Below are 25,829 nucleotides of genomic sequence, written 5' to 3' on the forward strand. Positions count from 1 at the left end.
TGGCACAATGCCAATATGGAGCCTGCTAAATACCTTTGTCTCCACAAGACACGGGGAGAAACAGGACAGGCAAGCTGCTGCAAGAAAATGCTCCACAGCCACAGAGGTGTTGCAAGAAATGCTTCTCTGTTGTTTGAATGTTTTCTTCCTCACAGAGAAAAAAGGGTGAAAGGTGGCTGCCGTAATTGACTCAGTATCGATTCAGAGTCCAGGTTACAATGGAGGCAGGGCGCTGGAAAGAAGCTGAAGTGTGAGATGGTGGTCGATTTCCACGGTTGCAGTGGCCTCATTAACACACGTGGCTACACTGGTGAGAATTCAAAAGGGTGCTAATGCTGGGATGGATAAATACAGGGCAGAACAATGTAGCAATAATACCTCAAAAAATGTGGTACAAAATTCATGCAATCTTTTCTTGTAATTTCTTGTAAATAGGTCAAGAAAAAGACAATATGCACTGTGGTTGTGTATCGAATTTATAAAGACTAGACTCTTATTTATTTATTGTGCTAATAACAATTGCGTTTACTCCATGAAATAATTAATGTAAATAAAAACTTTGAATCCACTTTACCGGTTTGTCTCTTTAATAGCAATTTTATGCTGGGAAATAAAAGCAGCTTTATACGCTGCAATCACATTTGCTTGAGAAGCCATCATCTGCTCTATTTCTGGGACAACCATGGTCTGTAGACAAGCTACGATGTCTCTATGCATATCTTTAATTGTTTATCATGCAAATGACGGTACGCAGGCTGCTCTGCCCTCATCTAACAGCTCAGAGCCCCAGACTGCAGACCCAAACCCCAGCTGCAGTCATGAGACTCCCAGACGGCCTCAGCTGTCCTGTAGAGACAGACTGAGGGGCACAGCTTCATCTCGAGCTATCGGTCTATTACGTACTGCCCCTAATTCCCCAGCCCTCACCCTTCTCATATCCCCCCACCTACAAGTTCAGCCATTCTGGGTGTCAGCTCCCTTTAGTCAAGCAGCAACTTTCCTTAACCTAGCCAGAGCCGCTGCCTTCGCAAACTGCTGTCCATATGGAAATCCGTCCGTGTCAAGTGATATTTCAGGAGTGGGGTGGAGATTGGAAGGGTCACTTTCATTTGAATGATGCAGGGGAGCAAGATGCAGGGAAATCTTTAAGGGTGTAATTCATCATACACTCGCCTGGATTGGACTGGGCTTGAGGCATGTGTAGGAACAGTATATATTGAGATGCCTCAGCTCAGTGTCAGCCTCTAACTGAGCAGGGTAAGAGAACATGGCAGCTAGCATATGGAGTATGGGGTGGCGCGCTGGCACTGCCAGTCTGTATCCATCAATCTTGGACAAAGACGAGGCCGTCTTATATGCAATGCATGTATAACTGATATGATGTCCTGCACAGACTCTGCAGCACAGACTGTTAATTTTGACCTCAGATTTTATAACAGGATGATAACAAAAGGTGAGGTGAGACGTCACAACAGGATGCAATCTTGCACCACATACAGTCAATTTAACCTATTCATTATTAACCCAAGGAAATCCTGCCTGTTACACAATGTCCAAAGAAATGAGACCCATAAATAAAGCTCTTCGCACAGTGTTAGTGACCTCATGATATCATGTGAACTCCATTGCACGATGATCCAAGTGAGCAAGGAAAGGCGTGTTCGAACAGCTGACAAGGCCAAGAGGCATGTCAGAAGAATGTGTGTTTTTTGAGCATGTGTGCGTCCATCCCAGTTTGTGAGAAAGATTTTCAACAAACCGCACACTAATGAACAGTGGTTATTCTGTATGGCAGAGTGCTAAAACATTGACAACAAATAACAGTAGCCCTTTACAATGCCATCTGCAAAGCCGAAGCGCTGACTAATACAGCACAGTAGTGCTCATTATTGAAAACTACCCTCTATGCATTCAGCCTGAATTGGCTTCAAATTCAATCACAACTGCCCAGGCAATCAGCGCAGTCTGGCACATGCTATCAGATCTGTTAAAGGAAATGAATAAACATCAAAATGGGCTGGTCAAAATCAAACTCCACTCTATAAAACCAGTCATAAGGGACCCATGCTTGTTTGCACAGCAACTCATGTTTTCACAACAGCCTCATTTAGCCCCAGTGGACAACCAACAAACCAACTAGCTGCCTTAAGAAGTCCTTAATTACTCAAATCAAGAAAAACACTGACAATTAGTGGCTGTAGTGTTCCTCAAATAAACAGTTCTTCCTTGACAGATCAACGTAATTACATTCTTTTCTATCTCTTTAATTTTAGAATCACAGTGAGCTTCAGCAGGCGCATATTTGAGGGTACAAGAGATATGGCAGTGTAATAAGCCAGGCAGGGATAGAGATACATCTTTCGCGACCACATGAGAGAGAATGTGAAGTCCAAAGGATCTGAGCACATCTGTGATGCAGCAACAAACCAAAAGAAACTGATCTCTTCTTTCTCTGTCTTTTTATAATCTGTTTCTTTGTCTGTCTCCATGCGTCTTTTTCTGTGCCTTTTATCAATATCCTTATTAATCTTCATGTGTATTCATGACTCTACTGAGGGAAATTCGCAACTCCTAAATGTAGCAGCAGACATTTCGCCGTCAGGTTACGCTGATTGGACACATCCTCACTACTAGAAGGGAAATTTCAGCGAGTATTTGTTGTCTTCTGTGATAAACTGTCTATGAACCTTAAAAGTGTGACCCACTCCACACAATCTAGAGCTTCAAGACTCTATTCACACTTGAAATTTCTCCTGCTCATCTGTTTACTCTTGCATGGCAGCCATGTTAAGCTTCTAGTGTGTTTACCTGTTATATTCTCCTGCTTAGGGATTATTCCTTGCAAGGGTGCAGATAAACAATCCTCATCCTGCGGTGACACCTGAACAGCCACCTCGACAGGTTGATGCACCCTCCTTTGGTGCTGATGTTGGGTCCGCGAGTGTGACGAGGATGTGGAAAGAGGAGAGGCGAGTGGGGAGGATGGTGGCCTGTCCAGAGGTTTGTCCACGCAGAGGCTACCGTGGCACTGCCTCCGTTTGTGTTCAATGAAAAGCAGGATGTCAGCTAAGGGGAAGCGAGAGTGGCACTGGCCGCAGGTCAGCAGGTCCTGGTCCCCTTTTAGGGGCTCGCCCTGAGCCACTCCCAGGCTGGGGGAGTCCTGAGAGTCTTCTTCTGGTAAAACACCTGAGAGCGGCTCAGCTGGATAAGGAAAAGAAGAAAGACAGTTGTGACATGTAGTGAAGCGAGAATTGATATTTTTCTGAGTTTTCAGTCATTGGAAATGGATTCTTACATACACTGTTATTATATTTTCTTGTAAAGGAATAAGGCCGAGGAGTATATGTGCAGATGGGATTTTTAGGAAAGAAAGAAGGCAGAAAGGAAGAAAGAGCACACAGACTGCTTCGATAAGGACTGACATGTTCAGCTCGCAGGCAGCAGTCAAACGATTAAGTTGCTTGACCCTCTTTATTGTGCTGCCAATCTCGCTTTTTTAATGAACCTAACACCTCTGAGAATCAAAAAATAGATTCTAATTTGAGTTCAAGATGATTGGACCCCATTTCGTTAAAAGTGCTGGGATCTCGTGAACCAAGGTTAGACATTGAGGGGTTGGATGTGGAGTAGGTCCCTGAAGTAGAGCGAGAGAAAGAGATAAAGAGAGAGAGTCAGCAGAGAGAGCATTTTAAAAGAAGTCATCTAGCCACATAGTAAACGACACTTGGCGCCCCGACTGGGATGTTGAGATAAGATGTGATGAATTCTTGCCACCGGTTCAAGCTTTAATTCTATATCAGGTCAGATGAGAAGGTGGTGAGGGACTATGCAAGATAGGCCCTGTTACTTGTATGTTGAGTTGCATTAAAGATGAGGGAATTCACCCCTATTTTACTTATCTTAACCAGCTTATGCCATGGACACATACAAGGTGTATGAGGTTGGTTTAGGTGGAAAGATTTTCTTCAAACCAAATAATCTCATTCTGATGTCAAGCAAGAGTGATGTGAATAACTTTGAAACCTAAAATATAATGTGTTTTTTTTTTCTGATATCACACTGTGCTAGAATTTAAAGTAGTTTAGGTTTCCCACTGGGTTACAGCAGCAGGTCTCTTCCACTATCAGAAAAATCATTAGGTCTTTTTTACTGTTTTAGAGTATTATGACTCCCTGTAATACCGGCAGATCATTCATTGCATTCTACAGTCCCTCGCTGAAAACACCAAAGGGATTATTTTCATTTTAAAATAAACGCAAAAATTAAAAGGAAGCGCCTATTTAAATTTCTAATGGTGCCTTTTTGCAACACGAAAGCTGACAGTTAGCACTAGAACAGAATTTTGCAGTGTTTTCATGCAGTCTTATTTATTTTGCAATAATTAAAAAAAAAAAAACAATTAATATTCCAAAGTAAATTAAACTGATTTGGGTCATAACCAATAACAGAATTATACTGGTCAAAAGCAGAATCTTCATGTCATTAAACAAAAGCATATTTATACTCTTTGGTCATTTTTTTCTTCATAATTTAAGGTCTGTAACTGTTTCTTTGTAAACACTTTATTTCTGGATCCTCTTTGAATGTGAGGAATATTGTACCTTTAGTGTACCTTTAGAAAAAATATGAATACATTCAAGAGAACATAAAATATGTAATAACCTACTGCTGCTGAACCGATCCTGTGCATGAGCTTGGTCAAGCAGGACAGGATAAAGTGGATCAAGTTCAAGTTCACGAGTGGCCTGTAGGACTACAATCAAATTGCGCCCCCCACTGGCAACCCATCTGACAGCTTTCCGACAAATCATAGAATAAATGTTGCCAGAGCATAATTTGTTTCAGCGGCAATAAGAAGAGCATGCAGAAATACATACAAGAATAAAGATAAAAGAAAAGCACAGGTTCTTAATTTCGATCTCTAACTTACACTTAAACAGCCTACCTAGTCTGGAGACGTCTCCGCATTTACTGACGCGCGAAGAGTGCATTGATAAAGCAATATACTGATAAAGCTCTTAACCGACGAATGGAGCGAAATAATTCTTCGGCAAAGAACAATTGGTCTAAACTGTGCGAAGAATGTGACATTCAATCAAAATCAATGCCCTGCAGTTTTACCATACACGCGCGTAAAACGACTGTCCTTCTTTTCTCTTCCTTCATCTCAAAACAGTATCGCGCACGGAGATTTCTGCGTATTTATGCAATTTATGGATACAAATGGATTGGATATGCCGTGTTTAAACGCCAGCGGTGGAAAAATTGTTGCAAAGAAACTGCATTTCTTGTAGGTAACGCACACGAGGTCTTTGCGCTTCGGACAAGTGTGTGTGTGTGTGTGTGTGTGTCTGTGTGTGTGTGTTTGTGTGTGTGTGTAAACACCACTTCCCTGTGTCCAAACCAACTAGGACCTTTGTAAATGCATTTTTACACTTAAAAAGGACCTGCACTGTAGTAGTGCTGTGGCTTCAAAAGGTGCACATGGAAACTTAAGTGAATGGCAGCAGTTGTAACTCTGTGCCGCCTTCATATAGGCAAAGGTCTCTGGCCATAAAGCTCATGTATGCCCTTTAATGGCGAAAGAAACCTTGAAGGCTGTGTTATACAACGCGTTAACCAACACAAGTTGAGCTTCCCTGTCACGCTGCTCCAAAACTTCCTATAGAAGACCTCGTGATGATTATAAAGATAACCTGTAGTCTTGGATATGTTTGCGATTTGTCATTTTAGTCAGGACAGCGGTGGGTCCGTGCGTGGACGTATCCTAAGTATTAAAAGAAAGTTGCCGTACACAGAAAAAGATGGGTCACCGAGAGGAAAAACCAATGAAATTAAGTCGAAATGCAAGGTATCTCCACTTACGCGAAAACTCCCGTTTGCTCAAGTGCTGGGGTTTGCCCTGCTTGCGGCGAGACATGTTGGTTTAGTGACGGATTTTCAGCTGAGTTCACATTGGGAAATCCTTTCCTACAAGGTAAACTCCAAATGAAATATCTTCATTGATGCGTCTGACAGCCAACAAGGAAAAAAAGCAATGAGCTGCTGATCATACAGAGGGTGAGGAGTAGTGCGGTGCGGGCTGTGCGGAGCTCTTCATGACTTTTTTGCAAAGAGAGAGTGATGGGGGTATAGTGAAGCCCCCTGCGCTGCAAGTTCAAGTGCGGACGTGACGTTCTGCGAACTTGAACGTCAGGCGCTGGACGAACTGAGACATACAAAACATGGGCAGGGCGAAGGCGGCCAGTGGGAGGGGGACAAGCCATAATAAAAGCCAATGGACACTCATTATGGACTACCTATGGAAGAGAAGAGAAAAAAGGGAGACCCCGAAGACACCAATGGACGAAGGGGATCAAGGGGGCTGGGCTAAGAGGGAGAGCGAGGGAGAGAAAGAGAGACACTGTTTTACAAGGAGAGCAGTAAAAAGCGCGTGAACCAAAGAGCGTATGCAACAAGGATGTAGTGGTGGATAAACCCAGCTCTTGCACTCGTGTTTATTAGTTGTTGTTGTTTTTTTTCAAGCCACTATGAATATGCAGTCTTTATGCAAATTTACAGTGCAGACTGGAAATGTCATTATTACCTTGTTACAGGATGACTGAATAAAGTGTTTTTATTTTAGTCGGCCTTCTTGAGCTAAACTAATTGAAATGTTATTCTCCGACAGGATGAACTAAACTCTGTTTTTTGTTGTTGTTGCTGAATTTGTTTAATTTGTTTGCTTTCTTGAGAAGTGGTGATAGACCGGCCATTCTCTCTGGGCTTTTGCCTTGTATACAGGGAAACCTAAAGTTAACTACATGCAATTAAAATAATGTGAAATGAGATTCATAAATAGTTTTATATAATATACTTAAATATAAGAATATATTTAGGTATAATGTACGCGTTTTGTTTCGATGGTGGACGTGTAAAAGATAAAGAAAGGGAAAAAAGAAATTAGAGTTAGAGTGTAACGTGCTTTGATTTACAAAACTATCTGGTGTAAGTAAAGCCCTTCTGTCAGCTTGTGGAAAGCACCTGAGCCTGTATTCCAAAACTGAAGAGAAACGTGGATTTAATTCTTATCCACTCCAAAGGTCTAATTTATGTTACAGGTAAGCAACATTTCAGTAAAGTATTCTGAAATACTTAACAACAACAACAACAACAAAAAATAAATAAATAACATTATGCATTCCAGACCTAATGGGATTTTATAACGCACCGATAAAACTTAAGTCTCAGCTTCATTCATTCAGCTGTTGCATTTAAATATTGGGCCCATTCATTATGGCTGAAGCCAATGTGGGATTTGAATTTTTTCCAAGTTTTCCAGTGATCAGATTGGATTAACGTGTACAGTCAAGTGCGCTTGCTTTTAAACAAAGCTAGTAATTCATAACTAATGGAACCTATAGGGGGCATGTCGAACAAAAACAGTGTGTGTCAAGTGGATTAAGGTGGCCTAATGGGCAGGTTTATACCCTATACTCTCTCACCTGACCTTCGTATGTCGTTATGCAGTTACAGAACAGCCGAAAAGATACTGGGCAATTATTTTTTCCTTTATTTTGGTTTCCTGATGAATTAAGTTTATTAGAATCGCATAAAAGCCCCTTCTCTAACTTAATGCAAATAAAGCCGGAGGACCTTCACAGCACCCATACTTTTAAAAATGGTTTGCTTTTATTTTGTTGATTATATATTAGCTTCATAATCAGGCTCAACAATTGAATTTACGTCGGCATCGAAATCACAGCACAGTACTTTGGCTCCATCTAGTGGTTCAACACAAGACTGACCTTTAATAGACTATCATAACCTGTGTCCTAACATAATTATACGGAGCTGGAAACCAGTAGACTACTCACTCTAGTGCTTAATCTAAAACATTGAAATACTAACATAGCAGCTACATTATAATTTTAAAAAGTTTCAATTCAAATATAATCAAATCGTATCATTTATATACAATGCATGCATTTAATTTCCTATTATTGTACTCTGCCTTTCAGCGTTTTCAGTCTTACGATTGTAATTTATATGCCAACTCAATTTAATTTTCGAGTCAATGCCCAAAATAAATGATCCATCATCCACCTAATATGGGCCACTCATGGTTCGCTGTCTATATTACATAACCTCATCTTTTCCTACATGAGCGCATTGCGCCACCTTGAGGCCAAGACACAGCAGTGTTGAAGGACCTAGGCTGGGCAGAGGGGTTGCAGGAGCAGCAGCAGCATCGCTGTTCATAACCTTCTACTCATCGGATGCTGTTTGCCCATAGAGCACCTGGTGAGAGACATTTTTGCCATCGTTTTATTTCCCTAACAGGCCTGCGCTGATGCCTTTGGTTGCTTCCTCTGATATAAGGATGAAGACAGTGAAATGAGCTTCGCTGTTTGTGCGACAGACCTATACGTCGCCCATAATGGTCGATCGTGGGATATCAGCAGGCAGCATCCTAAACATGATTTCGTTGGCTTTAAAGCACGTGATAACAGATATCTGTCTAAATTAGCCTGTGTTTGGCTTAAAAGGTGTGCGTAAAGATGTACTGAACGTGACAGATTAATGCACGCTTCAGATGACATGTCGCTAATAAATGTTAGACTCATTGTGCCCAGTCTTGTGTTTATCCTACAATCTGCGCGATATTGGGATGAAATTAGATGATATTTTTTGCTTATTATTCGCTGGTCTTTGGTATCATTCTTAAATGGCTCCATGATGAACGCTGGACTGAGACATGGCCTAACCGAGCTAATTTTCAGGCTCAGTCATTGGCCGACTCTAACCCATCAGCTGCTGCCGCGTGCAGCCTCAGTTGATGTGTGGTCATTTGCAGAGGAGATTCATATCAGAGTGGGTGAAGCTGTGTGTGTGATCAAGCGTCTAAAGAGAAAATCTGGGCCACTAGGAGCCAGCCTACTGAAAGGATGGACCACGTAGTTCTCTATTGGGAGGCTGGGGGCTGTCAAGTCCCATAGGGCTTGAGCTGACGTACAAAAAGGAGCCTCACATATGACAACGTGTGCGTAATTAAATCTTACTAATTCACCTATGACTCCCTGGGAGCATGAGTCAGCAGGCCTGCCTACTAATAATGCAGAGAGGGGACGGGGTGTTTGTGTCAGTGAAAAGCGCTGTTGTGCTGTTTTGTGTGCATGGGAATCCTGACAACTGCCTGGAAATCATATGAGAGAATCATGGGGAGCAGAGAAGTGGATTTTCTATTTATGTCTGTATTTTCTCTGTTTCCTTGACTTCCTGTGGTCGGTGTATATGCCTGTCTTCTGTTTGGCTCAGAGTTTCTGGATCTGATTGAATTAGCTGTCATATTACATGTTTTATTATCTCTTTCTTTCTAAGCCCCATCTCCCTGTCACCCTCACATGCACTCTCTTTTTGCACAGTATCTAACTATTCTTCCTCCTTTTTCAGTGGAGTGCGTTGTGAAGCTGATGACAGGACAATCCTGCTGAGCGACTCACTTTGGGAGTTTAGAAGAATGCCTGAAATACTGTAAGCTGTCTCTTTATTTTTGGAACTTAAATTTTTTTTTAATTTCTTGTTGTTAGCTGCACTACATGGACTAATAAGCTTGCCAATGTCCTCGGGTGATAACCGAAATAGCTACTGTGCATATGACACACAAGCACACGCACAAATGCTGAAATAATTTTTGCTTTATGTAATTATATGAAACAGCATGCCTCACCCACTCCCGTTTACAGTGTAAGAGTATATTTTTTCATTGATCGAAGGATAAATATTTAATGGTCTCATTAATAGATTTATAGCTATAAACTGCAGTCTAACACTGTTCTTGTTTTCAGCAGGATGCATTAAGGGGCACATGTGAACTTGTCAGGCAGAGATGAGTCTGACTTCCTGGTTCCTGGTGAGCGGTGGGGGGACACGCCATCGTCTCCCCAGAGAGATGATCTTTGTAGGAAGGGATGACTGTGAGCTTATGCTGCAGGTACTGTACTGTGAATCCACCCGACATATGATCTGAGCTGTCATTCTTACTCTGACTGGATTTTTATCTGAAGCACTGAGATTAGTGAGGATTATAGTGATTGACTGGATCTTGTATGGTTCAGTCCCGTAGTGTGGACAAACAGCATGCTGTCATCAACTATGAGCCAAATACGGATGAACATAAAGTTAAGGACCTGGGCAGCTTAAATGGGGTGAGTGAATTTTTTTTAATTTATGTGTATGTGTCTTAAAGCAACCCCTGCCTAATGTTTTTTAATGCAATAAAATCTACATCAGCGTGTCCCAAAATTAAATATCAAACATTTCCCTGAAAGTATACCTTATTTATTCTTATTTATTCTTTTTCGGGCCGTGGCCATCTTCTACTGCTTCCATTTTTACAAATTTTTTATTAGTTTCTCTTAATCCCTCAGTATTCACAGAAATGCATTACTTTGAGTACTAAATTGCCAGAGTGCCCCTTAACTGCTTCAGCAATTTACTGCTTACAAAAGTAGTCGTGAACCTGTTCTAACATAATTTGGTTTCTTCTTTGGATTTAAATTATTTTCCAACCCTAAATAAACTGAAAGACGTCATTTTCGGTAGTGCAAATATTATACATAGCTTATGACAGGCAGCTTGATGGTGCAGCGGTTAGCGCTGTCACTTCACTGCTCCTGGTTCAAACCTCTTAGTCAGCTGGGGCCTTTCTTTGTGGAGCTTGCATGTTCTTCTTGTGCTTCCTGTGAATCTGTGGGTTTCCTCCAAGTGCTCTGGTTTCTTCCCATAACCCAAAGACATAAATTTTATCCTAATTAGTGATTCTAAATTGACTGTGGGTGTGTGTGTGTTTGTCTCTCTATGTTCAGGGTCACACCCATGATCCTAATTTGGGTAAGAGCTTTAAGACAGATGGATGAAAAAATGGCAGAGTACAAACATTTTTATGTGTGTACAGATGTTTCCCTTACCTAAATTCAACATGAAATAAGCTTTTTTGTGTTAAATATGGTTAGGATTGTGACTAAAGGTCTGGTACAAAATTGGCACTTGGTTTGTGTGTTGTGGACAGCATCATTGTTATGCAAGCAGTACTGAGATTTCAGGAGACTTTAAATGATCTCACTTTTGTACAAAGTCCTCATATGTTGTTCCTAACCACATTTCTTTGTTTGTTCCCAGACATTTGTCAACGATGTCAGAATACAGGAGCAAATCTATGTCACGCTGAAAATTGATGACAAATTGAGGTTTGGATATGATATCCTTTGAATGTGTTCTTGTGTTATCTGTCAAACCCAGTAGCACGCAGTACAAGGTCAGTGAACACGGGGTGCACTGTAACTTTATCTGTTCTTGAATAGCCTGTGAATTCTCATTGCACTCTGCCTACTGCATAATAGATAAGGCTATCAGTGCAGGTTTCTCATCCCTGCAAAGGGCTCGTCATCTTTTACCTTAACTTGTCTCACATACCAACCTGTTTACTGTGGTTCGAGGAGAGATGCATATTCCTGAGGAGGCCCTCAAGGTTAGATGACACGCTACACAGAAGAACAATATTCATATGTTTGAAGATGGTGTAAATAGTTGTGTTTGAAACAGGATAGGTGCAAAGATCTTGTACTTTTTCATCAGTTAGGAGCAATATTGTAGAGAATAGATCAAAGAGTTCTGCTGAAGTAGGCAAAATGACTTTTCAAGATTGATGAATTCGCTGTTTCATCAACAAAAACTGCCCAGGTAGCTGCAGAAAAAAACAAAAAAATGCAGATTTCTTATTCATGAGCTAGATGAACATAGCACATTATCATTCAAAATATATGCTAACAGTATGGCATACGATCAGTATGCCTAACTGTATGCTATCTGGAAGATTAAAAAGCAAGAAAAAATCTAGACAAGATATACATCGTAATTATTTTGACAGTATTGTGTAACCTTTGTCTTTTGCTAATTCCCCTTGTTTCTGTTGTCTAATTTGTCAGCATGAAAAGTTTAGCAGCCAACTTCAGCTGAACCAGAAGAAACTCCCAGAGGCAGAATCATCCAAATCTCAAGTCAAACCACCCGAGGCAGCAGCTGCACAGGCGTGTGAGGGAGCCACTGCCAAGCCAAGTGAGGCCAACAGGTCAGAGGACAAGGCAACAGGTAAGTCTGAGCATTGAAAGTTAAAGGACACTGGACACATATAATATAGTAAATCTAATACCTTGAATCGATAAAATATTCCCAGACACATAAACTGATAATGAAAGAATTTTTAGAGGTAGTTCTTAAATAGATTTAGGACTACAAACTATAGCAGCCGTACTCTGGGACAGTGGCAGAAGTTTGGTAATTTAGCTTCTGTATAATGCCACAGAGGATTCAAAATCAGACAGTCAAGATGTGTGAAATATATTTCCCTGTTTTCCCTGTTGTCTTTTCTGTTATTATTTAATGACAAATTAGACAGATAAAAGACAGCTAATTCCAAATGTTGAACTTGCATTTGGTATCCATTTTCTGGAACTCTTAGTATGATCCAAAGAGATGTAAAACAAAGGAATGCAGTGGTCCACCCAGCAACACCCCAAGGCCTGAAAGACCATGAAAAACCACTAAAGTCAATGATCACAGAGGGTTGCAGGGTTGTTACCTTACAATAAAAAGCACCTTGGGCAACTGTTGTGATTTGACACTATATAAATAGAATTTAACTGAATCAAATTTAACTGAATCAAGGGCCTAACTATAGATGGCAAATTATATGCAGTAATATTGGGGATGTTGCATTACAATGACCTTTACCTGAAGCCTATTAAGGGTCTCTAAGCCTCAATTAATACATATGTGCATTCCTATATATAAAGAAATGTACTGTTTTGGCAGGGGATGTCACAGTGCTGCACAGGGGTACCCCCCTGTATGGCCAGCCTGCCTGGTGGGGAGATGGAGACACGGAAGACCAGCATCCAGGAAAGTCAGAGGACAAGAGTTCAGACCGGAAACGAGAAAAAGTTGAAGCAGGTACCAACAATTATTGCTCATTATCAGTTTTCTTTGGTTTACTTTTTTGGAAATATTACAAATATTCTGTAAACTTTACGGTGCCAGACAAATATCTTTGTATTAATTGTGCCAGAATCTAAGAAAAGTGAGGAGATCCCAAAGTGTACCCTGCAAACAGCCTCTAATCAGGAGCCTAGCTACTTCGAGATCCCAACAAAGGATGCAAAGGATCCCTCAGGAAGTAAAGTCAGCAGTGAATCCATCTCAAGAGAACAAGAGGGTGGTGCTTCTGCTGTAACAGAGCCTGCCCATGGCCACGCCTCCTTCACCATTGAGTTTGATCCTGGGGCCTCAGGTAAAGTGACTGTCAAAGACAGGGTTGCGAAGGTAGGACCAGAGACCAGGCCACGCCCTAAAAGGGCTGTTGGGGAGGAGCTGAGTCCTCTTCAGACAGCCATGGTCGCAGCAGAAGTCAAAGTTGCTGACTGGCTTGCTCAGAATGAGTTACCATTGGCTTTGAAAGAAACGGTTGCAGAGGATGATGGAGAAAGCGTGAAAAGCGATGTGCCTGTACAACTGCGGAGTCTTAAAGGTGTGTTTATATGATATAGAGTTCGGTATAGTGTACAGTATTACATGCAATACTTACTTTATCACTCTTATGCAACATTTTGATCTATTACCTCACTCTCCAGGTAGTAAACATGAGGATGGCACTCAGAGTGATTCAGAAAATGCACTGGGTGAACAGCGCAGGGCTGCAGCGCTAGAAGAGCGCTCATGGGGACTCTGGGGAAGCACAGGGATGAAGATCAGAGAGGGTCGTGCAAACGTACCAGAGGGTCTCTTTGCAGAGGAAGACAGTCCTGCACGTCGTCGTAAACCTTCAACATCCAAAGTAGCAGAGAGGAGACGTGGCTCAGCACCCCATCAACAGAGCGGGCGCGATGAGTGCTATCATCATGGAGATGATTATAGCGATAGAGGGACTTATACCATCGAGCTGGAGAATGGAGATCATGAAGAAGAAGAGGCTAGGAAACTGATTGACAAGGTAAAAACGTTAAAGTTATAACTCTTTTTTATAGTTTATCATCTAATCTCCTGATCATAATATGTTTTATTACTTGTGTATATGTTAGGTGTTTGGTGTGGACCAGGAGTCTGGGTCCAGGGTGGGGAGTGCTGACCAGAGAGAAAGACTCACCTCCCAAAGGTCTGGCACTGGAGACAGAGGAAAACCCGGACGCATGGAGACAGAGGTGTAACAGCGTTCTTCTAAGTTATACTCAATAAGCTGTCTGCTGACTGACTAAAGCAACATCTGTTTCCAGTTATTGACATGTTTTTGTTTTATTTTCACGTTTGCTTGTTTAGGTCTTGTCTGAAGAGTTGATGGTGGGTGGTCCACGCTGGGTGTCGCAGTGGGCTACTCTAGCTGCCAGTCATATTAGGACTGACCCTGAAGGGTCAGGAGGCGAAAGCCACATCTTGGTCACGGAGGACAGAGGTATTAAGTTTAGGTTTACTGAATCTCAAAAAAGGATTCCTTTAATATTTATTAAATTAATTTCAGCATTTTGTTCATGCTTCAGTATGTAAACTTTTGCTAAACAAAGTCCACAGGGGCCAATCACACACTGGGGTTAAATGATAAACACGTTGTAAAAGCAGCATAAGTAGACAGGTGTCACAAATTTACTCATAATTCACTTATACAGCAGTCTGTCACATTAGGCTTGTCATTTTTCTGTAATAGCTATGGTATACTGTTACAGTGGTGGATAATTACAATGCAAAGAGCAATCCAGATGAGATAAAAGTTAAATTAATTTGTCAAGGATATGAATGCATGCAGGCTTTCTTCTTAATTGGTTTGTGCAATATAGCCAACCAATGACAACTTATCGCTCTCTTTATGTAGTTTCTACTCTTTAGACTGTGGACAACAAATAGAGTGGCCATCTTAGGCACACAGCAGCCACTCAGAACAAAGATAGCTTAGGTGGTCTCCTTAAATGCACAGAAGCTAAAATGGCATGTGTCAGAAAGAGTACGACGCCTTCTTCAGGTTACCTAACATAGCTGCCAGGCTGCTGGTCACATTTCACCAAATAGGCATTAGGCAAGCAACTTTTCATATCCAAGAGGAAGATTTATTCCTGTTTATTTCACTAACATACAGCAGACTGTAATTGTTTGCATTTGGCACAATAGAGTCACGTGACCACAGTGAAGCCAGAGGTTTCATGTTAAAATATTGAAGTATCGCAATATTTTACAAGTGGAAGACAAAATAGTTTCTTAACTTGTGACACTTTCAGTCAAAGGTCTGAAATTGCAGCTTTTGTGTTTTTTAAAGAAAATAACCTTTCTGACTAACTACAGTGGAACCCCGACTTACGAATACCCCATTTAACGAAAAATTCAAGTTACAAAGGCACGTAACGGCAATATTTCTGCCCGTGTTACAGCAAAATGCCCGCGTAACGAACTCCATTGGCTCTGATTGGCTGAGCCCACAATGCCCACAATGCCTTCCGAATCATGTGACAACCCCCTTGGCTTTTGTACTTGCGCTTTGCTGTTCCACTTGAACGACGTATTGTTGTTGCAGTTAGCAATTAGCCTATAGCCTATCGTTCACTCAAAAGGCACGATGGGTGCTTTGACTTACGAAAGTTTTTGACTTACGAAAGACCCTCGGGAACTAATTAATTTCGTAAGTCGGGGTTCCACTGTATCTGAATTTTATGTTTTAGCTTCTTGTTGCTTCAAGTTGCAAAAATAATTGAACAAATTTTTATTGGGACTTTCTGTTAGGGATCTTTATTATAGCCAACTATTAAATTAAAAATCTGGCAAACACCTCTAACAGTGCACTGATTCTACCAGTATGTAATCCACTATGTATGTTTAATGCACATTCTGATCAAATATTTTCTTTCTTTTCAGCTGATATAAGTGAATCCAGCCACTCAGCCTCCTTTGCCTCTACTGGGTACACAGAGCGCAAGAGGAGAACCCTACCCCAGCTGCCTGGTGAGGATCTCAGCCTAGGAAGGAGGACCCCAGGCTCAGGCCTACGTGCAGATATGGGGGAGAAACAGGATACAGAGCTACAGGAGAAAGAAAACCAGGAGGAAAAGGTGGGCAGAGGAAAGACTCGACCTGGCCAGTGCACAGGAGGTGTGGGCAGTCACAGTGGCAGCCCTAGTCGTTCATCACCAGCCAAGTCGCAGGATAGTGGTGGTGGGAGGTCAAGTCAGTCAGGTGTGTTGACAAAGCTCCCACCTCGTCCCATGACCAGCGGGGAAAAAAGAATGGAGGAAGTACGGAGGAGGAAAAAAGAAGAGGAGAAAGCCAGGGAAAGTAGTGGGAAACCCCTGTTGAGACAGGAGAGCTTCACTGTGGAGAAACCAAGTTCCAACGTCCCTATAGAGCTCATACCACGTATTGATGGTCTCACAGGCAAAACTCAATCTAGAGAGCCTGGCATCGACAGCGCCACACTGCAGAAAGACTCAGAGGCTGTAGCAGCCTTTCTAGAAACCACTGTGTCAGACCAAGGCGATCCCCCAAGTCAGTCCATTGAAGGATCCATGTCACCAGAGTCAGATGTTGACACGACAAGTACAGTAAGCCAAGCTGATGGAGCAAGGAAAGTAGTCCAGAAACGCCGAACTCTAGCAGGACAACAGAAAGAAAAAACTGTAGTGTGCTCATCTGGCAAGGGTCCTGCTGGTGGTAGGGAGACCCAGGACAAGAGGGTCAAGAATAGAACTTCTGGTCCTTCACAGCCAAACCGTCCTTGGACTTCCCTGGATCTCACTGATGATGATGTCAACTCCAATTCTCTCTTATCAGACTCACAGCCCACCTCCACGAAAGACTCCAAAAACTCACATGCTAGAGGTCAGACAGGGAGCACAACAGTTGGAGCCAGCACTAAGTCTAGCCGGGCTAAGATCAGTCAAGCTCCTGCCTCTGCTTCCGCCAGTAAAGCCACCAGTGTCCCCAAGCCCAGGCCTACCAGGGCATCACTGTTGCGGCGAGCCCGGCTGGGGGATTCCTCAGACACTGAACCTGCTGACCTAGACCGGATGTCTGTGGCCTCTGAGGCCTCCACTGCTAGTTCCACATCCAAGACAGGAATGGCAAAAAGAGGCATGTCCAGAATAGAAGCTCTGGCACAGCCAAGGAGGCCAAGAGTGGGCTCCCCGTCTGCCCAGAGTGACTCAGAGGCCACTGTGACAAGGAGTAGAGGTCTGGGTGCCCGCGGTGCAGGTGATTATGGCATCAGGCAAGGATTGAGAGGGTCCAATGTGACTTCAATGCCTGGACCCAGAGCAAGAGCTAACAGTGCCTCCAAGCTACCTGACAAGAGTAAAGGAACCTCATCACATGCCACAACTGCATGTAAGTGTGTACACATTTTTTCTTTAAATGTTCCTAATGATGTTTTGACTGCCAAAAGATTGTACAGTTACCTGCAATTATCTACTTAAAGAAGAATTCATCTGGCATCTTAAGCTTCATCTAAGCTTCACTGCCATTCTTTCCTCAGCTGGAACTCGGTGGCGCCGTGTACCCGTGGAGTATGCTTCCACCTCAGAGGATGAGTATGGCTCAAATCGTCACATATCCAAGCAGGGGCACACACGGCTATTCCCGTCTACTCGAGTAGCCCAGCTTGGAGGTTCAGCTCCAGCAACCCCAAATCCTGCAGGCCTAGCTACCGTGAAGCAGCACTCTAGGGAACAGGATGAGTATATGAGAGATTGGACAGCACACAGCGAGGAAATAGCCAGGTACGTAGGTGAGAAGTACTCCTGTGTATATGAGTGGATGAATGAGTCAGATAGCAGTATTCTAACACATTTTTCCTGCTTTAGGGCATGTGCCTCTTTATTGCTTCTTTTTTTTTAGCTTAGGGTTGCAGTTCTTTTTATTGGATCTTATTTTACAGCTGTTATTTTGTTTTAAATAAATATCACAAAATAACACAACAAAATAACATCATACTTATGTTTGCTCCACAGGATAAGTCAAGATCTTGCAAAAGACCTGGCCATGCTAGCCAGAGAGATTCATGATGTGGCAGGGGAGATTGACTCAGTGAGCCCTGCAGCGACCGACCCTGGAGCTCTGGTATAGTTGTTGCATCTTAAACTAATTATAGCATACAAAATATAAGGATTCGGTTTATTCAATAACATTCATAGCAATCCTAATGCTAATAGAATACAGATTCTTAATTCTTAAGTCTGATTACATAACATGGACAAAAAAATAGGATCTGAGGAAAGAATATCAATTTTCAATATATTTTATTTCCGTTTCAGTTGGAGGAGCGTGTGTTTGATGACAGTTTGGACCTCGGCGGCTCCTCCACACAGCATAATAGCATTCTGGGAACCAATGGGCAGTCTGTGGAGCTTCGATCTCGTAGGTCTAGCGGACAGAGCTCCCGGTCCATTCGGCGACAGACATGGAATAGAGATGATGTAAGGCCTTGCTTCAATTTTAAATATAATGTTCTCCTCAATATATGGCCTGCTATGTACCATACTGCTAATGTAGATTTTGAATTTGATGTGCTTCTCTGCATTAGAAAGTGAAAGTATGCGAACCAGCATACACAGCAAGTTTAGAGTTATGTTAAGAGCAAAAATAGCAAGACGTTCATGTCAGTCTGTGCCACTGTTTGTCACTAGAGGGAGCTCGATACATGCTAGTTACAGTCATCCCTTAATAAGCTAATGAAAAAAATGATGTACTTAAATTATCTAAATGTAGCAATAGTACAGGTTGTTTACATTTTACCGTGTCAATTAATCACTTTATGCCACTAATTTATAACTGGTAAATTCAGATGATATTTTTTTACTGTCTTTCAGGCGGTCCCAGACAATTTGCTGCTAGCTTCTGTGACTCAGCTGTCAACCAGGATACGCCAATCTGTTGACAGAACAACCTGCAAAATCAGGCAAGTATTGTTTGACTGCGCTAAACAAAAATTGATTTTCACTTGTTGTTGTGGTTATTTATATATTCAATGCACACACTAAAGAGGGATTGCATGATACAAATATTGTCTGTGTTTTTTGTTGGAAATAGCAGGTGACACAGTTTGAATGACACATCACACAGGCTTACTCCGCCACCCAGTTACATATTTTTCTCATTAGAATGACAATTCAAAGGCAGATTTTTTTCAGTGCTACAATGTGCTGATGGCATCTGAATGAAATAATTTAAGCAGTCACGTTTAATCTATATTAAACATGTTTTATGTATTTCATTTTTATCCTATTTTTGTAACAACCTGGCTTTGCAGGATCCTCTTCAAGGATAAAGAACGAAAATGGGATGAGATTGAGACCAAACTGCAAGCAGAGCATGACTCCTTACTGCTCAAGAGCTCAAACAAGGTGATGAATCTGCTGAAGGCTTGTGAAACAGACAGGACTGTGATATTTATAGCCAAATAGGCAGCTCTGGTGTAGAAATTACAATATTAGTCTAGCATTTTGGTCCATCAGTCAGTACAGCGCTTGTTCACCATGAAATATTTTAAAAGGATGGATTGCAATGGAGAAAAACAGATACAGTGTGTAACAAGATTGTGATCCGATTCTGTCTTTATTTTACGGAGACTCTACATTTAATGTATTGAAGTTTCTGGAATGTGAGCCGATAGATAACCAACCGCAAACTCATCTTTCCTTATTGGGGTTATTTTGGCACAGTTTAATTCAACCAAATTTTAAAAAAGAAGTCCACAGTCACAGTATATTCCATAAGTATACATTTATAGAAGTAATCTTTTAGTCTTTTCTTGGCTTAAATTAATTGAACACTATTTTAAATCCAGTCATTCCTTACCATTTTCTGATTACTTATTGCAAGCAATCATAGTGAGTGCTCACAGTGCTATAGCTGTTTGGAGAATCAAATCAACAATGTCATACACCCTTTAGATTAACTTCAAATTAATTTCAGTATTTAGGCACCAAATGTGATTACACTGTTTGGAGAAAAAAAGACTTACAACTTTACCTCTACACACTTTTACCTCTCTCCAGCGCAGGATCATAAATTCTGACTGTAACACTGTCTGGCCTCATGTGAACCTCTGAAAAGAGATATGTGTGTCCATGACACAAGTTAAAGGGCTCGTAAAGCATTACTGAGTGTAAAGGGCTCGGCTCCAAACTTTTTCCTGAGGCAATGAAAAGATTAATCGAGTTGATTTATTTGCTGTAAGAGCCTTCACTTACTTAATCAGGCCTGAGACCAGCTTTCATTTTTTTATCACATTCTCTTAACAGGAAATTTCAACCATCATTCAAGACTTGAAGAGGGTGGAAAGACAACTGATGGGTATGCCTCTACCTATGCTTCTCTTTAGTTTTTGGAAGAAAAGCGTGAAATATTGTATTGTTGTATTGTATTCTGCAGTGTTACTGCAGTCTACACCACGGGAAGTCATATGATGTATTAAGTGGGACTGTTTTTCTCTGCTCCAAACTGACAGTAATTGACATGATGGTAGATCCAGATGGTACTCTGGATGCCCTGTCCAACCTGGGCTTGACCAGTCCTCTGACTGACCAGAAGATCAGCCCAGGGGCTCAGCAGAGGGCAGCTGTGTTACAAACTGAAGCAGAAGCTTCTTCACGCACACTTTCATCCTCCAGGCCTGAATTACTGTCCACTGAACCTGTTGGATCTTCAAACCATGCAGATGTGTCAGAACGAGACCCAGGGCTACAGCAGAGCTCTAATTCCTACAACTGACATTCCACGGTGGAATAATCCAGAATGCAATCTATTGGAGATATCAGACACCCTCAGAGCAGACCCTGGTGTGAGGTTAGAAGTTTTTCTGAGATAAGATAAGGACCCAGAGCAATGCCTTTTATATGGAAAAGTCTCTCTGCTCTTTCAGTCAAACTAAATTATGTTAGGACTCTAAAATTCCAACACTGTCAAAGGGAATCTCTTGAGATGACAGCTCTATTATATGACAATATTACACTATTAACTGCTAGGCTAACGAAGAAGCTTTGACATCATATACAGTAACCCATCTGTGTTTTTGTGTTGCAGCTCATTATCATTACCCATTATCCTTGAAAACATTTGAGAAAAAGGGCAGATGTGATGTTAAACCTAAACCTACCAAATTCCCTTTTAATTATTCTACTGTTTTGGCTTGAAATGAGCAAAAGCAGACCAAACTTTTACCTTGCATTCTTTGCAAGTGACACAAAAGCTTGACAGACTTAGAGCCAACATGGAAACCCAAACTGAAAAGGTGCAATAGTGTCAAGGAGCCATGTTTGAAAGTGTTCTTCTGTCCTGCCTAAGAGTTATTTATCAAATTATTAGGGGTGCAACGATACACAAAATTCACGGTTCGGTTCGGTTCGATACTTTTTCATGACTTTTTAATTTGTCATTTATTAAAATTATAAATATATATTTTAACTCAAAAGTACAGTTTTTAAATGTAATGTTGCTGAAACAACAAAATAATAATAAAAAAATCTATCTGATCGAGAAATCACTCATCTTTGGAAAAGAGAGTTTATTACAGAGAAATGGCTCTTTCCAAAATAAAAGCTATACTATAAGCTTCTTCTGGGCTATATTCTCAGCAGCATATTAAACAAATCAGGTCCCCATAAGGAGAATCATGTGCTAACGGCTGTCTAAATAAAGTTTGTAGCATGCGTGCTTGTTGTTTTTGTCTGCTTCCACTTGTCTTTGCACTAGGATGTTGTCGGCGTAAATGTGCAGTCATATTCGTTGTGTTCCCACTAGTGCTGTTAATCTCGTTAAAATGACATTAACGCCATAACGCGGCAAATCTTCATTAGCAAGTTACCGCAGATCGCCCCGTGCGTGGGGCTTGACGGCGTCAACACGTTAACGAGCTAACTGCGCTAACACACTACTTCCCACCAATTGAGCATTGCGTGGCACATCCGACAAACTGTTTTACTTTTGTCCATGACGCACTTACCATCACGGTCATGCTTCACATGAAAACCAAAATAGTTTCAAAGGCCAGATCTGAATGAGGGTGGGGGAGGTTCAATTTCGGGTAGCGTTGAGGCAGTTGCCATGTTGCAACGAGATTAGCTTCTGTCTTGCTAGCTTGCGCTGCGCTCAGTGGATCTGCACTCAACAGTGCAGCCTAGGCGGAGTAGTCGAACCCAGATCCACTGAGCGCTCAACACAGACAGCATCGTCAGAAGAAAAGTTGATACATTAAATAAAAAATTTTGTTCGATACATATGCGTACCGAACCGAAAGCACTGTATCGAACGGTTCAATAACGATGTATTGTTGCACCCCTACAAATTATATATTTTTGTCCTGTTTGCAATAGCAATGCCTAAGGTAGCCTCAGTATTTTTGGGAAAAGAACTGGGTGCCTATATTGTTAGTACCAGTGTTATATTATAAAGTAGTTAGGTTTAAAACTTACATCCATGCCCCTTTTCCTGTGCTGATGTCATTTGAAGACAGTTTATCAAAGATAAACCCGATGTGTTAATGAAAATTGTGAACTGAAATGTAGCTCCCAGAAAAGGATTTTCCTCTTCCAAATGCATTTTGTCACAAGTGCCCTGGCTCAAACAATCATTATAATCCTAGATACTAGAGAGTGCAATGTAAGGAAGATGGCGAGAAGGAGGTAGAAGTCTTTTTGTTTTTGCATTTCAAAGCCAATATATGTTGCTATTATTCTCTGAGGGACCAGGATATAATGCACCCTAATGCTACTCCTTTATCATGTTTATGTCTTTGACCGTGATGAGATGAACGGTTTATCAAACTACTTTCTGATTGCAAGTTAAATGTGTTTGAACCAGCATAGACAGGGACTACCTCCAAGTCCTGCTTTTTGTTGTTGAATGATCCACAGTGTAATGACTGGGTAGGTTTTCCAATGTCTTGCCTCATACCAATGTTTACATATGAATGTATCCTGATCAGAACTGTTGAATAACATTTTAGCCAAAACAACTTTAATAAAGATGAATAATTGCATTTTGTGCTCGGCATACTTTATCTTTCTTTTTGTTTGAGCATTTGGAGATTTTTTTTTGTTTGGATGTTTTGTATGAGCTTTTTTTTGTATTGATGTTAGGTTTAAATGTCAACCTTGCAATATCAGTGTTTTTCTCATTTTCAATAAAATGCATGATAATCATGAGCTGTTTTCCACGGCTTACTCAGTGGCTCTGAGCTGGGATAGGCTCTGGGCCAGTTGCACAAGCAGAAGAAAATGGCCCGATGGATGGATTTTTCAACTGCCTCCACTCTCAGGGGGACAAAAGGCTGGTTGAGTTTAACTGCATTGCTTATAACAATATTATTTCTATATTTGGTTGAATTAAGAAGTATTTAAAACTCCCTCATCCTCCTCTAAAAATGTAACTGGTAATGATTAATAATGTGTTGGATCAGTTATGAGTTCAAAACTTATTTGTCTAACTTTAGTAATACTAATTAATTAATTACATTTAAGTTTCCACTTCTTGCCCTTCATCACCTCACAATCTCTTTTGAACTGCCATCCTTCCACCACAATCCACCTCCCAGTCTGGCTTCACTCCAACTCTTTGCAGAAGAAAGTACACACGACAAATTAGGTTTTAGAGGCCACACTGCTAGAGTTACCGCACTACTAATTGTGTGTCTTCAGATATTCTGCTCCACTTCCTTAATCCTTTAAAGCTGTGTCAGGGTTTTTCTCCCCTGTGAACAACTTTCACCACAACTGCTGGTGCACATCAGGGATTGTGCAGGTGCTCATCTACTGGAAGGGCTAAGTTTGGCTAAACTGCTCCCACTTAGTTTCATTAAGTTCAGGTTCCCTATGGGCTTTACCACCCTCACACTGCATTTATTGCATATAAATAAAGTTTTCATAACACTGCAGTTTTTGAGCTCTGAGGTATCTGTTTGATAGTTTGTAAAAAAAAAAAAAGTTTTCAAAAGTAATTGTTTAAACATATATAATTATGTGAAATTATGTGTTAGGTCATGCACAGCTTATGCTATGCATTATTCAGTTTAACTTGCATTAGTAGTATTACAGCAATAGTAATCCTGTAACCTCAGTGTGAGTAAGGTGTATGATGCTACACTGTGACTGTTTGGGCTACTTGTGTAATTTACATATTCTGCAGTTCCACACTGATGAATGTTCATCAGTGTGGAACTGCATTGGAGAGGAGAACAACAGGACAAGCTTTGTCAGCAAACAGGGTGTTCAAATCAACTATAGGGTGGTACAGATGGCAGAAACCGTGCTCAGAGACATAATTTAGATTATTGTCAATAAAATGTGAATGTAATGGTCATTGATTATCATATGGCTTTTTATACATTTAAACTCAGAAAATTGGGAGGAAAAGGAATTGTATATTATAATCGCTATTGAAGAACAGTAACAAGAATGATGCTCTTTGCTTGCCCTGTCTTCCCATTAACCAGACATTAACACTAATGGCCAAAATGCTCCACTTCAGAATGCAGCCTCCAAATGTTAGCCTGACATCATGTATGCCACCTCCTAAAGACTTAGGAAACAGCTTTAGTCTTTATGCTAACATAAAGTAACTGGCTGCTAACAATATAATCATTACATTAATGTTAAAAATCATCAGTTTGTAAAACAACGCATTAAATGCATTTCCAAAATTCTATTGTTTAAAATAATTTCAGCCATCAATCTTTAATCAATGAGGAGACAAATAATGTAAATATCACTGCGGTACTATGAACACAGTGGTCACAGGGTTACTTGTGTTGTGAAGTAGGTCGGGGCAAAGTCAGTTTTTCTTACACCAGCAGCCTTTTTGTATTCACAACATAAACTGTCGCGGCTATAAAAATCGTTGTGTGTGTGGTGTGTGCTCCCCTGGCATATGGTCCTGTATAAAAGGTTTCTTAAGGTGAAGTTAGAGTACTTCAGGACATTCTGTCTCTGCCAGTATCAGTGTCCGCATGTGAAGTGCAAATGGCAGAAATTCGATTTCCTAAAATTGTGTGTGTGTGAAAGAGAATGTGTACGTGTCTTCATGTCTCACAGCGTACTCACACTTTTCTCAATCAGATTAATCTCTTTCTGATGCGTTCTGTCTCGTTCATTACATCCATGCAGCTGCTCAAATTGCACCTCCGCCCTGTTCACAAGCTTACAGAAGCCCATTTCTGCCCCTCCCATTATGCCTGGGAGACTGTACTACATGCGCATACAGACACACACAAAGACACACCCTGCCAATTGCTGGGGAGAGTGAAGAGACACTGGTAAGAGTCAGGGAACAAACTGTAGCTCAGGCACCACAGAGAGTAAAAGTGGCTGATTCAGCTTCTGAAAGATAGATTGGAAAAAAAAAAAGGAGGACAGGAGTGGCAGCATCTCTGTGTGTATGCTTAACTGTGTGTGTGTGTGTGTGTGTGTGTGTGTGTGTGTGTGTGTGTGTGTGTGTGTGTGTGTGTGTGTGTGTACTTCAGAGCATCTCTGCACCCCAGCAGACAGCAGCAGAACACAGGTCATCAATGGAACTGTCAGATGATCCAAGGTCAAGGGAGCAAGACGAGGCTCCCCCAACACCTCTGCCCTATGTGTCCCAACTGAAAACCAGCAGTTACAGTGCAATCCAGCAGCATGGCTACTCTGCATCCATCTACCTGCAAAACAGAGAAAAGCTGGAAAGGGTAAGCAACTTCCTTACAAACATCAGGTTACTTTTTTAAAAGTGAAGAGGTAAAGTTAAACCTTGATTATTGTAGATGTGTAAAACTAGCTAGAAGAAAAAAGGTA

The 25,829-nt window shown here is 41.3% G+C and overlaps 2 protein-coding genes across 4 annotated transcripts in view; one reads left to right on the top strand and one right to left on the bottom strand.

The window, feature by feature from the left end:
- Positions 1–6,384, bottom strand: part of LOC146385002 (BCL11 transcription factor A-like) — a 33,311-nt gene extending 26,927 nt beyond the window's left edge. Inside the window, exons 1-2 of one of the 2 annotated variants that reach the window (XM_084930516.1) lie at positions 5,866–6,384; positions 2,809–3,201 (exon numbers count right to left, since the gene is read on the bottom strand). In XM_084930516.1, the coding sequence (XP_084786642.1) occupies positions 2,809–3,201; positions 5,866–5,920 (448 nt within the window). In that variant the 5' untranslated portion in view covers positions 5,921–6,384. Of the gene's footprint in view, positions 1–2,808; positions 3,202–4,945; positions 5,772–5,865 lie in introns of those variants that run through there. The other variant, XM_084930517.1, reaches the window with a different exon arrangement.
- A 1,781-nt stretch (positions 6,385–8,165) lies between these two features.
- On the top strand, positions 8,166–23,207 carry cep170ab (centrosomal protein 170Ab). Of its 2 annotated transcripts, none has more exons than XM_084930519.1 (20): positions 8,166–8,283; positions 9,433–9,513; positions 9,828–9,973; positions 10,098–10,187; positions 11,161–11,239; positions 11,451–11,509; positions 11,967–12,129; positions 12,853–12,990; positions 13,106–13,564; positions 13,668–14,026; positions 14,115–14,234; positions 14,350–14,482; positions 15,928–17,391; positions 17,540–17,783; positions 18,015–18,123; positions 18,318–18,479; positions 18,873–18,961; positions 19,313–19,406; positions 20,307–20,358; positions 20,513–23,207. In XM_084930519.1, exons 3-20 carry the CDS (start codon positions 9,869–9,871, stop codon positions 20,773–20,775), a joined length of 4,182 nt encoding a protein of 1,393 aa, XP_084786645.1. In that variant the 5' UTR covers positions 8,166–8,283; positions 9,433–9,513; positions 9,828–9,868; the 3' UTR covers positions 20,776–23,207. The 2 variants fall into 2 exon arrangements, with proteins under 2 accessions (XP_084786645.1, XP_084786644.1); XM_084930518.1 differs by having other exon boundaries at positions 9,831–9,973.
- Positions 23,208–25,829: the final 2,622 nt, after the last annotated feature.

This window comes from Perissodus microlepis, chromosome 6, assembly GCF_051167445.1.
Source record: "Perissodus microlepis isolate ML-2025 ecotype Zambia chromosome 6, ASM5116744v1, whole genome shotgun sequence".
In the NCBI taxonomy this organism is placed as follows: Eukaryota; Metazoa; Chordata; class Actinopteri; order Cichliformes; family Cichlidae; genus Perissodus; species Perissodus microlepis.

What these genes read in the sequence shown, in the direction of transcription:
- cep170ab (XM_084930519.1), top strand. Translation starts at nt 9,869, where the DNA reads ATGAGTCTGACTTCCTGGTTCCTGGTGAGCGGTGGGGGGACACGCCAT. An exon ending in CCGGACGCATGGAGACAGAG is followed by an intron (nt 14,235 to 14,349) that starts GTGTAACAGCGT and finishes TTGCTTGTTTAG; the next exon opens with GTCTTGTCTGAAGAGTTGAT. An exon ending in ATCACATGCCACAACTGCAT is followed by an intron (nt 17,392 to 17,539) that starts GTAAGTGTGTAC and finishes TTCTTTCCTCAG; the next exon opens with CTGGAACTCGGTGGCGCCGT.